General features: G+C 42.8%; 1 protein-coding gene across 1 annotated transcript in view; it reads right to left on the reverse strand.

Moving 5' to 3' along the window:
- Window positions 1-56: 56 nt before the first annotated feature.
- Window positions 57-17,298, reverse strand: part of col5a2b (collagen, type V, alpha 2b) — a 74,808-nt gene continuing 57,566 nt past the window's right edge. The window contains exons 52-54 of the mRNA XM_060918701.1: window positions 16,053-16,240; window positions 3,501-3,743; window positions 57-874 (exon numbers count right to left, since the gene is read on the reverse strand). Coding sequence (XP_060774684.1) covers window positions 728-874; window positions 3,501-3,743; window positions 16,053-16,240 — 578 coding nt within the window. The 3' untranslated portion in view covers window positions 57-727. The remainder of the gene's footprint in view (window positions 875-3,500; window positions 3,744-16,052; window positions 16,241-17,298) is intronic.

Genomic DNA, 17,298 nt, shown 5'->3' on the forward strand with positions numbered 1-17,298 from the left:
AGAAGGAAAGACATGCATTTATGTAAATGATATAAATGATTACATCACAAAATGAATACAATCACGTTCTTATTCTTTAATGAGACACTGTATGGTCACTAATCTTAATTAATTAGCAATAAAATGGCCCTGTATTGACAGAAACACCATCTCTTGAGAGGTAGCGCATATAAAGTGTACACAATAATCCAAATTTATAGTTTAACGTTTCAATTCAACAAAAAACAAGAATTATTTCGACATGGCCACTTTTTAAAATATATATATGAATGTTTTAAAAATATTTTGATCAGTAAATTAGTTTACAAAGCACCAACCACAGAGTAATAATAATAAACTCGTCAGAGTGTAAATGTGACCATAAGTCTGTGTGTGTGTGTGTGTACCTTTCCATTAAAAATACTTATTTTATTGCTGTGACGTACAGAACAGTGCCCGGGGCATGTGAATTATAAATTATAAAGGTCCACACAGTCTGTCGTATATTCATACACCCCAAGCTAGTGGAATTCCTCATTAAAAGATCAAAAGCGGTGGAGAAAATAAAAAAAAATAAGCTGCTATGGCTCATCATGCTCGTCACTTCTGAACTGTCTTGAAAAATAAATACTGCATCGGCGCAGAGCTGAAGTCTTAACGGTGAGTGTTGATTTTTATTTTTTTCCTGGCTTGCTGTTCAGCATCAGCAGCCATCAGATGGATCACAGGGTCGCTTTGGTCGCAGGCTTCAGGAGAAGCACACCGGGCCGACATCGATGCCAAACTCCTGCTCGGCTCCGCCCACGTCCACCGGCGCCATGTCTACAATCGGGAGCTTGGAGGGCTTCTGTGTGCGATACTCAAACACCGTCTGACTCCACTCGCTGCTGGATTTCTGAGAGAACACAGGAAAAACAGGTTGAGGATAAAACCTGGACAAGGTGGTCCGTCAAACCTGGAGAAAACATTGGGGTTTGATTCATAATATACAAAATTTTTCTCCGTGTGAAGGGTTTTCCCAGGCCGCCCCACACACACACACTTGTGTAAGACTACTGTATGCACTCAGTACCGTGGCTGAGTTGTGCTAACAAACACTTTAAAGTTAATCCCCATAAATCAGCGATTCAAAACTTAATCTCGGATTAAAACTTTGATCCGGGATTATATCTGATTTTCTGCCATGATGGATTTATAATTCTTCAATCAGCATCCGTGTTACTCTGAATATCAATCATAACAAAAAAAATGAATCCATGGCTGAAATTTCAATCTGGTTTTAAAGTAATGAAGCAACGTGGGGGAAAAATGTGAATTGAAATTTACTGTAAAAACCTTTCGAGAATTTAAAGCGAGACGGCCTTTCAGATTTTTCGAGTGTCGGTCATAAAAAGAAGAATTTTCCCCCGACACCCAGTTATTTTTGTTTAGTGACCCAAAAGCGACTGAATTCGAATCACAGACTTCCAATTTTATTAGTTTAAAAAAAAAAAGAACAATTAAAGCCGCTAGCGGCCTTGACGGGCCCTCGCGCGTGCGGTTCTGCAACCCAGGACATTCCGCCACCCAACAAAACAGTCACATGTCATATATTCATCAAATGTTCAAAGGTGATGTGCATGTTGCAAATGCCATGACTGCTTGACCAAGCATTAGGTGCTCGGGCCCTAATAATGCTGAATTGTTCTAGCCATACAATTCAAAGTATGGCAAGACCATTCATGGTATGAAACCCATAGTTTGAAAGGTTTTGAATGTTTTGCTTGACAGGCATCTCCTCTAGTAAGATCTTATGAGGTTGCTAGGACAACTATCATGATTCATGTCATTTTTGTACTGATCTAAGGGTTCTGATACCCCTTTTCCACCAAATCAGTTCCAGGGCTGGTTCGGGGCCGGTGCTGGTGCTGGTTCACAACTCGTTCAACTTGCGAGCCAGCTGAGAACCAGTTTGCTTTTCCATAGCTCGCGGTGCTAAGGGAAGACACGTCATTACGTCGCTGTATACGTCAGTTACGTCGCTACGTTTGCATAAACCTTGGCGCGAATATCGAAGCAAAAACAACATGGAAGAAGAAGCAGCAGCAACAACAACAATAATAATAATGGATGACTTCGCGTTTGTACAGCTGCTGCTTCTCGTCGCTTAAAAATAGCGATCTTTCACGGTCTTGTTATTGTTGTTGGTCTTAACAACTCCGCCCCCCCCGCTGACGTAAGCGGTTCTTTCCTCTGGCCCAGCAGAAAGTTGGTGCTAGCCTGGAACCGGTTTTTCTGGCCCCAGAGCCAGTTCTTTGTCAGTGGAAACAGAAAACCCGGTTCCAAACTAAGCACTGGCCCCGAACCAGCCCTGGAACTGCTTTGGTGGAAAAGGGGCATGAGTAAGGTTCTAGCCATAAGTTCTAAAGAGTTTTGTTTCAATTAGGGGGCGCTATGAAGTCCCGGGGCCAAACGTCTGTGGCTGAGAAGCGGTTACAATGACTGATGTGTGTATCAAATTTCATGAGTTTTCATGCATGGGAAATGCCTCAAAAAAAGCCAAGCGCGACAGAAAAATAATAATAATAATAAGAAGAAGAATCATCCTTCAAAAAACAATAGGGTCTTCGCACCGAACGGTGCTTGGGCCGTTAATTTAAGGCCATGTGGCCCTAAATTCTCCACTATTTTTTCCTGCTTCACCATGACCCGATTCAAGATACTACATCATGCATGACATCACGTGGTGGGCTTTCACCGTTCATGCAAGGCATTATGGGATACAAATTTGAAACAGGAGAGAAAAATGGAGGATGTGAGTGTGCGAATGAAACGTGAAAGACCAACGATGGTAACGGAAAGAAAGTGAGAAGAAAAGACGTTATGTTCTATACGAAGGAAAGGAAACGCAGGACCGAACTAATAAATATCGGCGCTCAGCGAGCACCTCGGTGTGATCAGCTGTTCATTTAGCGACAGAATGATGGTAAACCTGCGCATGCGCATGCGCGCACACGCACACACGGACTTCCTCTGTCTGTTTGACTGCGTGAAGCGAGCGATTTCATGCACATTATTTGCTTTAATCCCCTCAAATTAAATAACTTCCCAGCCACAGAACAGAATGGCCTGATACTTTGTGAGATATTACAGAAATAAACATATATCACAATCACCACATTTCAGACAGAACTAAATTTCACCGATTTTATGAAATCGAAAGGCCGTCTTGCTTTAACAGATATATTCTTCTTTAATCCAGGTTAAATCTTAAGTTCTGTTGGTGCAACCTAATGGAGGGCGATCATGACAAAAATATCATATCACGATCGTAGAAAAGTCATTTCTACGATACACAATTTGAATCGTGAGATAACGGTTTAGAGAAGCCGATGATATTTTTATCAGATCATATATAATTATTTCAAAGTATATCTTACATAAAACGATTATAAAATGTAACATCAACTCAGCGGCTTGCGGTGAGAGTCTGAAATTGTTATAAAGAATTCGTGATGATGTGTGCGCTACATGCTTCGTACCGAGCAGCCGTCCTCGGTGACCGTGTACTTGAGCCGGTTGTGTCCGTACGCTTTGAGATCCGTCCCGTCCGCGGCCTTTAACACAGCAGCTTTCTTCAGGTTGTTGTTCTTGTCGTCTCTGTAAGCGACGCTGTTCTTGCAGTGGTAAGTGAGCGTCTGCACCGCCTCTTTGGAGAGCAGACGCAGGAGACGCAGCTGCACGGCCACCGTGTTGGGCGAGTCCTCTTTGTCTCCGTATGTAAACTGAGGAAGATGGAGAGAGTGTGTTCCAGTGAGCAGTGAAGACACAAATTATGTGATGGGATGACTTTATACTGTAGATGTAACAGTTCAAGCCGTCTAGAATTGTTGTGATAGGAATCACAATTTTTTTTTTGTGAATCTCACTCATAAACTTTGTAAGGTACAATGTGTAAACATTAAATTCTTACATGACAGGTGACCCCTCACCGAATCCAGGGACACATGTCGGCCGAAACGAATCCGAGATAATCGCAAAAGAAGCATTTTTTTTCAAAATTTGTGATTTTTGTTTTTTTCCATCATGTGCAAGTTGAGATCTTGAAGAATGCAATCAGTATTTCGTATTTTGTTGGAAAAGCATACATTTTTTGTTGCAAGTTGTCTCGTTTTTATCAGGACTGTAGCCTGCTGGGGGGTGTGGGTAAATTACCATATGGGCCATTCACATGATGATTTAAGTCTTTTGTTGTTTTTTTTCGCGAATCAGCTGTATGATACGAGCTGAGCTCGTGGCTACTTAAGCTGCATACAGGCGTGTAATTTCACTATGGAATGAACAAGCTAAACAGAGCACAGAGGAGCTGAAACACCGCGAAGCAAACAGACACACGGTATTTACATCGGAGATAACCATTTCTAGCGAAAAAAACGCCACCTCGTTTTCCAGATTGAATGGAATACTTGAATGATCGGATGATACACGGACCGTTCTAGGACTACATTCCATCGGAGGCATTGGTGTGTGCAAGGCGCCGTTTCTCTTTCTGATGGGGTGAGTTTATTAATCTAAGGCTGTGTGGTTATTTTTGCATGTAACGGAGAGTGTTGTGGTTTGGTTAAGCCTAGGTCACAACCGGACGTACGATTTTTTGGCCGTGTGATTTTTGGCGTTTCCCAAATCGCTGCGTTTTTTTTTTTTGTTCATAGAGAAAGACGCGCGTTGTCTGTAAGTTTGTCTTGCAACCTGAAAAAAACGTAAGCGCCCGTAGAGTTTGTTTGACATGACAAAAGAACCTCTGCGGCCGGTCTGCGGCTCGAAAATCAGCACGTCACACGCGCGCCCTCGTGCTTTTCACACGCGCGCTCTTGTGTGTTTCATGCACGCTCTCGTGCGTTTCTTGCGTTTTTTGCATGTAGACCGGCTGTAGGAGCACGTACCGTACGGCCGGTTGTGACCGAGGCTTTACATGAAACTAGTGTTGTGTTAGTTGTGTCATCATCGTGCTATCTTTCTTTCTTACGGTGTGAGTAATTTTTCAACCACAAAACGTTAAAGTATACTTTAGGACTTATTTTTGCACTTCATAATTGTGTTGGGCATACTTTGCATGGAAGGAAAACTGACGTGGTGATCTTTGTTTACATGAAAGTAGTATCGTGCTAGCTCGTAGGGGGTAGGGCTTTCCTTAATGTCATGCAAATGAGCACCATTATGTGCCCGCCCTGCACCCAGAGTAGCTGAGATGGAAAACTTTAAGGGCGATTTTCTCCCTTTTCTGTTTTAAGAGGTATACACTTTCAAAAGGCCACACATTCTTCAAATATTGTCAGATCTCCACACGGAAGGCATCATTGGAAAGCTTAGAAACTGTACTTTCTGAATCTGTCAATAACTCAAAATGCCCCCGGGCGGACATGTGTCCCTGGATTCTGCATTTGGGCACATTCGCTGACAGACTTTCCTGAAATTCGTTTCTGTATTGAGTTATTGATGTTTTACAGATGTGTGCGTAGATGTTTCCGTGTACACACCTTTTCCACATTTCTTCCCTTTTTCTTCTGGACACTTGCATGAAGTCATGTGGTTCAACCTCAATGCTCATTGCTCATAGTCAGTAAGGAGGAATAGCGGCACTGTTTATTTATTTATTTATTTATTTATTTATTTTTTGCAAATGCTGCAGAATCGACACTGTTTTTGACTTGAACTGCATTCAAAGAAGCGAATTGCAAATTTAATATGATGTGCAGCCGCCCTGATACAATCCATCCAAATGCATCATATTAAATTTGAAGTCGTGTGAAATAAGATTGTGAAAAGACAGAATGAGTCAATCAGGTTAATCCAAGGTACAGAACTCATCTCTGGAGCTCTGGAGTGTGACAGGATGAAACTAACCACACTCTTGATCTTATGAGTTCATGGTGTTTCATAATTTGGTGAAAATCAGAGAATGGTGAATTTTTCACCAAAAAAAAAAAACAACCCACAAAACCAAATATTAAAGCTAACTCCTTACCGTTTTGGGGTGCAAAATTCAATATTCTCCAATCTTTACCAAATTCATAATATTCATTAGGGAGATCAAGACACACCAGAGATCGCTTAGCTTCATTCTGTTATGCTCCAAAGCTGAGATATAAGCAATATATAGATTTAGGCACTGCCTAAAAGCAGAGCTCCCATCTGTTTCTGGGTTGTAGAATTTTCTTATATCATAGCCAGCCTCTTTTGTTTTATTTCTTTACCGGCTAACACTGGCCACTAGGTGGTGTTTAGGACTGGTAATTACTAACACTGGCCACTAGGCGGTGTTCATCTCATCTCATCTCATCTCATTATCTCTAGCCGCTTTATCCTTCTACAGGGTCGCAGGCAAGCTGGAGCCTATCCCAGCTGACTATGGGTGAAAGGCGGGGTACACCCTGGACAAGTCGCCAGGTCATCACAGGGCTGACACATAGACACAGACAACCATTCACACTCACATTCACACCTATGGTCAATTTAGAGTCACCAGTTAACCTAACCTGCATGTCTTTGGACTGTGGGGGAAACCGGAGCACCCGGAGGAAACCCACGCGGACACGGGGAGAACATGCAAACTCCACACAGAAAGGCCCTCGCCGGCCACAGGGCTCGAACCCAGACCTTCTTGCTGTGAGGCGACAGCGCTAAATACTACACCACCATGCCGCCTAGGCGGTGTGTATGACTCATAATTACAAACACTGACCACTAGACGGTGTGTATGACTGGTAATTACTAACACTGGCCACTAGGCGGTGTGTATGACTGGTAATTACTAACACTGGCCACTAGGCGGTGTGTCATTCATTCATCTCATCTCATTATCTCTAGCCGCTTTATCATGTTCTACAGGGTCGCAGGCAAGCTGGAGCCTATCCCAGCTGACTACGGGCGAAAGGCGGGGTACACCCTGGACAAGTCGCCAGGTCATCACAGGGCTGACACATAGACACAGACAACCATTCACACTCACATTCACACCTACGGTCAATTTAGAGTCACCAGTTAACCTAACCTGCATGTCTTTGGACTGTGGGGGAAACCGGAGCACCCGGAGGAAACCCACGCGGACACGGGGAGAACATGCAAACTCCACACAGAAAGGCCCTCGCCAGCCACGGGGCTCGAACCCAGACCTTCTTGCTGTGAGGCGACAGCGCTAACTACTACACCACCATGCCGCCTAGGCGGTGTGTATGACTGATAATTACTAACACTGGCCACTAGGCAGTGTGTATGACTCGTAATTACAAACACTGACCACTAGGCGGTGTGTATGACTGGTAATTACAAACACTGACCACTAGGCGGTGTGTCTCATCTCATCTCATTATCTCTAGCCGCTTTATCCTTCTACAGGGTCGCAGGCAAGCTGGAGCCTATCCCAGCTGACTACGGGCGAAAGGCGGGGTACACCCTGGACAAGTCGCCAGGTCATCACAGGGCTGACACATAGACACAGACAACCATTCACACTCACATTCACACCTACGCTCAATTTAGAGTCACCAGTTAACCTAACCTGCATGTCTTTGGACTGTGGGGGAAACCGGAACACCCGGAGGAAACCCACGTGGACACGGGGAGAACATGCGAACTCCACACAGAAAGGCCCTCGCCAGCCACGGGGCTCGAACCCAGACCTTCTTGCTGTGAGGCGACAGCGCTAACTACTACACCACCATGCCGCCTAGGCGGTGTGTATGACTGGTAATTACTAACACTGGCCACTAGGCGGTGTGTATGACTGGTAATTACTAACACTGGCCACTAGGCGGTGTGTATGACTTGTAATTATTAACACTGGTATGGTGGTAGGCACGCACGGGACCGAAACCACTCGATGGGTTTCTTTATGTATCTACACTCTATGCCGACGGGGCTCCGCTCGCACGGGCCAAAAAGCTCTGCTATAATATACAGTATTATAGCAAGTTTAGTCGTTTAAATTGGTAGAGTTGATCAACTTAGTATAATTTAGTACAGTAAAATACAATACATCATGGTGTAGTGCAGTATGTAGAGGATATTACACGGTCATGCAAAGATATGATGTTTATCTTCAAGTGGTGAATGTATATACAGTGCTCAGCATAAATGAGTGCACCCCCTTTGAAAAGTAACATTTTAAACAATATCTCAATGAACACAAACAATTTACAAAATGTTGACAAGACAAAGTTTAATATAACATCCGTTTGTCTTATAACGGGAAAGTAAGGTTAATAATATAAACTTAGATTACACATTTTTCAGTTTTACTCAAATTAGGGTGGTGCAAAAATGAGTACACCCCACAACAAAAACTCCTACATCTAGTACTTTGTATGTCCTCCATGATTTTTAATGACAGCACCAAGTCTTCTAGGCATGGAATGAACAAGTTGGCGACATTTTGCAACATCAATCTTTTTCCATTCTTCAACAACGACCTCTTTTAGTGACTGGATGCTGGATGGAGAGTGATGCTCAACTTGTCTCTTCAGAATTCCCCAAAGAAAATAACTTCTTTACACCCCAAAGGTGAAGGGTCCAAGAAGATCAGCAAAGCTTTACTTATCAGTCAGAATACTGTAGCAAAAGTGGTACAAAAATTTAAGAAAGATGGAACTGCAACCATCTCACAGAGACGTCCAGGTCATCCACGGAAGTTAACACCTCGACAGGAGCGTCTTCTGATGAGAAGGGTTGAAGAAAATCGGCGTGCAAGTTCACTGCAGTTATCTAAAGAAGCAGAAAGCCAAACTGGGGTGACTCTTTCCCGTGACACAATACAGCGTACACTGCAGAGGATTGGCATGCATGGATGCCGTCCACGAAAGAAGCCTCTCCAAAAGCCCAGGCACAAAAAAGCCCACCTAGTGTTTGCCAGGGCCCATGCTGACAAAGATGAAGACTACTGGGACTCTATACTCTGGAGTGATGAGACCAAGATAAATGTTTTTGGAACTGATGGCTTCAAAACTGTATGGCGTCGCAAAGGTGAGGAATACAAAGAAAACTGCATGGTGCCTACAGTGAAACATGGTGGTGGCAGCGTCCTTATGTGGGGCTGCATGAATGCTGCTGGTGTCGGGGAGCTGCATTTCATTGATGGCATCATGAATTCACAGATGTATTGCTCTATACTGAAAGAGAAGATGCTGCCATCACTCCGTGCCCTTGGTCGTCGTGCACTTTTCCAACATGACTAAACGCACATCTAAGGCCACTGTTGGATTTCTGAAGAAGAACAGGGTGAAAGTGATTCAGTGGCCAAGTATGTCTCCTGATCTGAAACCAATCGAACACCTATGGGGAATTCTAAAGAGACAAGTTGAGCATTGCTCTCCATCCAACATCCAGTCACTAAAAGAGGTCGTTGTTGAAGAATGGAAAAAGATTGATGTTGCAAAATGTCGCCAACTTGTTCATTCCATACCTAGAAGACTTGGTGCTGTCATTAAAAATCATGGAGGCCATACAAAGTACTAGATGGAGTAGTTTTTGTTGTGGGGTGTACTCATTTTTGCACCACCCTAATTTGAGTAAAACTGAAAAATGTGTAATCTAAGTTATATTATTAACCTTACTTTCACGTTATAAGTTAAACAGATGTTCTATTAAACTTTGTCTTGTCAACATTTTGGAAATTGTTTGTGTTCATTGAGATACTGTTTAAAATGTTACTTTTCAAAGGGGGTGCACTCATTTACGCTCAGCACTGTGTATATAATCACGAGTGAGCAAAGTGAATGTGTCATGTTCTTTATACTATATGGACACATCCACAAAAAAATATATACGCAAGTTAATGAAAATAATTTTAATTTTTAACCGGTTCGCCATTTTGCCAACGTACATCTAGTCAGCGGGAAAACACTGGGAGTGAAATCATTGGAGTGAAATATCGGGAATTATTATATGCGCAGGACACTTTTTCGATGGAATAAAAACACATGTTCTATTCCCTTCTAGCGGGTTTCATTCATTTGGTTCAATAGCATGCAATATTGTTAGCATATCGCTTATCCTACAAGTATTACGTCACTCTACCCAATGGAGAATGAGCGTTTACGATATTGCATGGTTGTCAAGACAACACGACGTCACACGTCAGAGCTCATTGACAAAGCTTTTCTCCTGCGCATTCGCAGAATCATTTCTTTGTCTGCCGGGAAAGAGAGAAGACGGGGCTAATCCAGTGCTACTGCTCGGATTAAGCATTAAATAAATAAACTGAAAACTGAAACTGAAGATGCACTGAACACCCGAAAGGCTACCGAAACTTTATTAGATAGTCTTCACACATATTTCACAAGAGAAAAACATACCAACGGACATCGAAAAACTGGAAAAGAGACATGTCGGTGATGTAAAACTTCCACGCTAACAAGTGACTGTTTGCAAACAAACATGGCCTCCAGGTTTGCTTCGTTAAAAGTGGAAGATTTTGACAGAATTCTGGCTGCCAGGTCATTCCATTGTGTGTAGCTGTCGATGTTGATTTTAAAAGTAACTAAGTAAATTACACAGGGAATGTAATAATAATATTTGGCTTGACTGCGCTAGCATTAGCCTGCGCCAACACTACACCGGCTAGAAGGGAACTACTCTGCCGCGCTAACAGCACCAAATCGCAGGTAAGCTCGTGTTGGCCTTCGAGAATTCTGATATGACAAGAGTGTGTACGTATGTATTATAATAATAATAATAATATTGGCTGGCGGGCGGCACGGTGGTGTAGTGGTTAGTGCTGTCGCCTCACAGCAAGAAGGTCCAGGTTTGAGCCCCGTGGCCGGCGAGGGCCTTTCTGTGTGGAGTTTGCATGTTCTCCCCGTGTCCGCGTGGGTTTCCTCTGGGTGCTCCAGTTTCCCCCACAGTCCAAAGACATGCAGGTTAGGTTAACTGGTGACTCTAAATTGAGCGTAGGTGTGAATGTGAGTGTGAATGGTTGTCTGTGTCTATGTGTCAGCCCTGTGATGACCTGGCGACTTGTCCAGGGTGTACCCCGCCTTTCGCCCATAGTCAGCTGGGATAGGCTCCAGCTTGCCTGCGACCCTGTAGAACAGGATAAAGCGGCTACAGATAATGAGATGAGAGGAATATTGGCTGGCTTTTTTTCGTGGTCTATCAGATATATTCCATTCAGCTACTCATCTTCAACTCGTTCAATATCATGATAGCTGAATGGAATATATCTGATAGACCATGAAAAAAAGCCAGCCAATATTATTTACTTATTATACACACAGGACACTTTTTCCATCTTCCGGGTCACGGTGTCACAGTTTTGGACACTTTTTCCATGGAATAAAAACATGTGTTCTATTCTCTTCTAGCAGGTTTCATTCATTTGGTTTGATAGCATGCAATATTGTTAGCATATCGCTTATCCTACGTGTATTACATCACTCTACCCAATGGAGAATGAGCGTTGAATATAGTTTACGATATCGCATGGTTGGCAAAACAACATGACGTCACACGTTGGAGACGTAAAACTTCCGCACTAGCGAGCGACTGGGACAATTTGTAAAAAAAATGGCTGCCAGATTTGCTTCGTTAAATATGGAAGATTGAGAGAATTTTGAAAGAGAAAGATGCATTGAACACCCGAAAGGAATGTATAATAATAATAATAATAATAATATTGGCTGGCTTTTTTTCATGGTATATCAGATGTATTCCATTCAGCTACTCGTCTTCGACTCGTTCAGTATCATGCTAGCTGAATGGAATATATCTGATACACCACGAAAAAAAGCCAGACAATATTATTTAAATATGTCACTCAGATCCGCGATGGATTTCGTATTATAAAAAATGCGAGTTTTTCAACATGAGAAGATAAACTTCATATCTTCAAGCCAACGTGTGATTTTCTTTTTATTATATCAACACATTCACAAACAAAAAGTCCCCAAATTTATCAAAACAACCCACTCATCGATTTCCTCACGAGTGTCATATATATATGTTATTTACCAGCTGGGAGGTTCGTATCGTGAAATACCGTGACCGAGGTCTTGAAAGTACTGAGCGAGACCCTCTGGGCCGAGGTCACGGTATTTCACCATACGGACCGACCTTAAGCTGGTAAATAATATATTTATTTTTTTCTTTACCAAATTCTAACAGAAAACGAGAGCGCCCGAAAGGGAAAACCGAGCCGAGCCGCCATTTTGAATCCTCATTCACGGCTGTAATGCAAATTTCTTCCTCCTCGGTATACAAGTGCACTTCCATGGCAGGAAAAAACTACATTTTGCCGCCTATGTAGTCCCCTATTTATACAAAATTGAGTCATTCAGGATTCAGCCATGTTTTTGCTCGGCATTAGCAACTAGTGTTGCCACCTGTCCCGGTTTTTCCTGATTGTCCCGGATTTTCATGGTCTGTCCCGGAAAAAAAAAATAAAAATCCGGGACACTGAATGTCCCGGTTTTTTGTACATGATGGGCAAAATGTGTATTTCAACTTGCGAGCCAGCTGAGAACCAGTTTGCTTTTCCATAGCTCGCCCGTGCTAAGCGCCACTAAGCGGAGCCACGTCATCACGTCGCTGAATACGTCATTACGTCGCTGTATACGTCACTTACGTCGCTGTATACGTCAGTTACGGCGCTACGTTTACATAAACCTTGGCGCGAATATCAAAGCAAAAACACGGAAGAAGCAGCAGTAACAACAACAATAATAATGGATGACTTCGCGTTTGTACAGCTGCTGCTTCTCGGCGCTTAAAAATGGCGATCTTTCATGGTCTTGTTATGCTGCATTCATGTGCTATGGGAAGATGATATTTTCCAGTTGGGAAGTGGTATTTACCAGTGTGTTGTGTTCACATGTTTTTGTTGTTGTTGACAAATTAAAGATGGTGGATTCAGAATCAGGCCTGTTATTTGGCTAAAACAATTATAGATTGCCTTGTTCATCAGCTGCAGCAGGAATATGAGTTATCAAAAGTAAAAAAATGCTGAATATTTCCTGATCATGACAAGTAGAGATTTTCTTAACACATTGAATGCCACGCAGTTTTTGGAAATTTGGCTGTAGCCACAATGAGAGTAGCCAGTATCTAGATCATTGTTGGCGTTCTTTGGACAGCCACAGAATATTTTGTATTAGGCTATAATATACGTATTATAATAATATAATATACATAACATGACTCGTTTAAAAGGTGAGAGTCAGCTTTCCGTAGGTGAAAACCACTTCTTTCTTGGTTCATAAGCTAGTCTTGTACCGCTCGCCGCCATGTTGAAAATGTTAAAGTTCATCTCATCTCGGCAACTCGTGTATCAAAATTTTCTACGAGTTGCCCAGTGGAAAATACCACAAGAGGGGGCGTTCATGTGTGCTTTCCATGTCGGCGTTTGGTATTTACCATAATTCCCATAGCACATGAATGCAGCATTATTGTTGTTGGTCTTAACAACTCCGCCCCCCCGCTGACGTAAGCGGTTCTTTCCTCTGGCCCAGCAGGGAGTTGGTGCTAGCTTGGAACCGGCTTGGACTGATAAAAGAAACAGACTCTCTGTTGTAATGGTGAAGGCTGAGCTTCAAGTCAGGCTAAACTTTCAGTTGTCCTGTACTGAGTTCAAGACATTCATTGAAAATCAGCCAGGACTCATAGCAGCAGCAAAGAAAAACACCAAATATAAATGGAAGATTAGGTAAGGTTTTGGTGAATTAAATGAAATAGTGTAGTAACATACTCCTGTATGTACTGTATGTGCCAAGTTATATCAGTTACATGTCCTCCTATGTATTTGTTTAGCCAAGAGCAGCAGAGGCACAGGCAAGCACAAGCAAAGCACACACCACACTCTAAGCAACCAGGTAAGCTGTTTGACACTACACCTTACACTGTTACATTCAGGTATTCTTAGATACAATGAAAAATTAGATTATTTATTTTTATTCCACATAAGCAAACAAACAGAACTTAATTATGTATTTCCCTTTTACCTGTGCCCACTACTGCCCCCAGTTGTCCACAACCAAAAACTGTTGGAAATAAACCAAAATACTGAAGACCTAGCCTAGTAAACTAGACCCACCCGCCTGGCGGCCAAAAATATTTTTGCCTAGCGAATGGGTCTAGCCTCGCACCATGTAAACAAAAACACTCCGGGCATCAAATCGTGCCCGCCAATCACAACGCAAGGTTTTTGTTTGGATTCTTTGGGCGGGCTTTTGCAGGAGTGACAAAGCTGCGCGAGGCTGGAGAAAGCGCAGCAGGAAAGATAGCTACCGCTAGTGAACAGCGCGCGTTTGACTCCGCTTTGGAATCAGTTTTAGAAGAATTAGACTTGGAGTTTCCGTTGAAACATGAGCAGGAAGAGGCTCTCCGCTCATTCCTTTTCAAGAAGGACATTTTCGCTGTTTTGCCGACCGGCTATGGCAAAAGTCTGATCTACCAGCTGGCTCCGCTCGTAGCCAAAAGGATGGGGCTAGTTTGTGCAGTACGAAGAATTAATAAACAGCTTTGAAACATTACTTTTTGATTGTTTCTTATTTTCCCGTTATTTTAAATTTAAGGGAAATTATTTCACCAAACACCACTAAATAAAAACTCTCAAAAACAGTTTAAGCAAACCCTTGAAAAACACTTGGGGAAAAAAATGAGTGTATGTTATGTATGTGGTACAGACTCCAAACTTGTGGTCATTATCTCCAAACTTCTTAATATCTAGAACCTGTTTATTAATTAATACGCATTTTGAAAAATTATTTATTTCAAGGCCTCCCCCACTGCTTTCTGTCGCTCTGACTACGTCACAGTCACTGTTGCGCTGATTGGTCAGAGCGTTGGCCTATACGCACAGAGACAGTTTGAAAGACAGCGGTTTGTTCCTCCTACCCGCTTCGGAAATGTCTACGGATCGAGGCCAGACTAAATATTCACATTTAGTCTGGCTTGCCAGGCTAATGAAGACCTGCTATATTATGTAAAGCAATTAACTAAACAAATAACTAGCAAAAGCGTCATTTTTACTAATTAGAGCAATACAGTTTCAGCGTAGAAGGGCGATTTTTGTCTTGGGTTAGATGTGTGAAGGGCGCCGTTGCTTACAAGCAAAAAGGTCGATTGGATGGTCGAAATGTCCAGGATTTTTGTCAGACACAGGTGGCAACCCTATTAGCAACAGTTACAGGTTTTTAGCTTTCTCCTGAAATGTTTTCTTTTATTTCTTCTTCCTCAGGGTAATAAAACTCGCTTTCGCTGTGAACACTGTCGTTATCGCTATCCATGCTGTAAAATTAATGCTATTCTCCTGAGAAATGCAAAAATAAATGTTGACAAAAATTGCTACTATGTTCTTGTTGTTCTTGTGAACGAGCGAGTCACCAGAGGTCCGTAACCAGGGTCCGTAACTGGGGTCTGTATCGTAGGATACGGACCCGCTTGCCAACCAATCAGAGCGCAGGATTTGATGGAAACCGGACCGCGAAAAAAATAAAGAGATTTATGTCACGGTTTTGGTTCTCCATGTCCCAGATGGAGCTCGTATGAGAAATACGAGTGGCAAGTGGCGCATTTCCCAGTAAAACTATACCTGACTATAGTACAGTGGATAAAATTGATATAGTATAGAATAATAGTACAGTCGGCTATAGAAGATGAATAGAAGATAAACCAGGTATATTTCCATCCGAACTCATGCACTGAACGTGTACTTTAAAAATCTTTACATTTGTGCGTCTCAAACCTGTATGTTTTATTGAGAATAATATATTGGAAATGAGAGGCTCAGATCTCAGAGCCCTGCAGCATGACAGGACGAAACTAAGTGCACCCCTGTATTTGTCTTGACTTCTTTAATGCATTTGGTGAAAATCAGAGAGCATTGAATTTTTCGCCTTCGGGCTTCAAACTTCCCCCTTACCTCTTTTCTGGGTGAAAAATTCTCACTCCAAAGCTGAGATATAGTACAGTACAGTGAGTATAGTAAGACGTAGTATTGCATGGTGTAGCACGGTATACTACACAGTATGGTAGCCTGTAGGAGTTAAAACAGGTACAATATACAGAACAATCTGTGGATTAGCCACCATTCGAAGTTCACAGACCTTCGTTCCTTTGTTCATGGTGGCTCCAAACCACACAGGTTTTGGGGTGCTGGAGCGAGAAGTCCACCAGCTCTTGCGTGGGATGCTGGGCGGGTTTGCAGACACGCATGTCTCCCCCGTCTCCATGTTACAGTACACCTTAATTGCGTCCTTCAGACTTCCCTCGTTAGGATCCACCCAGTACTCACCTACAGCACATTCAGAGATGAGGATAAAGTCACTCTTACAGCTAAGTGCAAAACACAGAAAATGAAATTTTATAGCAACGTCATATTTACTGTGTCAGTGTAAGCCACAAAATGAACAGCTATATGAATAACTCTAGACCATCTATAAAGTCTCTCGTCATCTCATCTCATTATCTCTAGCCGCTTTATCCTGTTCTACAGGGTCGCAGGCAAGCTGGAGCCTATCCCAGCTGACTACAGGCGAAAGGCGGGGTACACCCTGGACAAGTCGCCAGGTCATCACAGGGCTGACACATAGACACAGACAACCATTCACACTCACATTCACACCTACGCTCAATTTAGAGTCACCAGTTAACCTAACCTGCATGTCTTTGGACTGTGGGGGAAACCGGAGCACCCGGAGGAAACCAAACTATCGCCCTCAACTCAGGCTTGTAGTACTCGAGTCTGACTCGTGCCCTAATTTTAAGGACTCATGACTCAACTTGGACTTGAGCACAGATGACTCGGACTTGGACTCGTGCATTAACTGCATTCGGACTCGTAAATTGGAGACGAGGACTTGGATGGTTTTTTTCTTTATTTTTTGTAACATGCCATAATGATTTACCATAAGATATTTATATCTACATTAATTTTTGTATGAATTTTGTGCAAGACTGTCACAACTTTGTGCCTTGGCGCGTGCATTAGATAGAATCTCGGGCGCGCTCCGGACAGCGCGCGCGCCAAGCAGACTCTCGCACACGCCGTAAACGACTCACACCTGCACAGGATTAAGGTGCAATCAGCGCGCCTATATAAAAACTCTGAAATTGCAGTTTTACTTACTCTGCGAAGTATTGAGTTGCATTACTGAGCCTTATTTCCTTGTTTGGTTTCCTGATTTCCTGTTTCTCGTCTTTGATTCTGCCGAGTCTACGATAGCCTGTTTGTGCCTCGCTCGGCCTGTCGCCTGCTTCACCGTTTTACGATTTTGCCTGCCGTTCTGGATTGTTTACCGTCTTCACTTGTATTAATAAACACACCTTCTGCACTTACATCCGTCTCCCAAC

Source organism: Neoarius graeffei, chromosome 4 (assembly GCF_027579695.1).
Source record: "Neoarius graeffei isolate fNeoGra1 chromosome 4, fNeoGra1.pri, whole genome shotgun sequence".
In the NCBI taxonomy this organism is placed as follows: domain Eukaryota; kingdom Metazoa; phylum Chordata; class Actinopteri; order Siluriformes; family Ariidae; genus Neoarius; species Neoarius graeffei.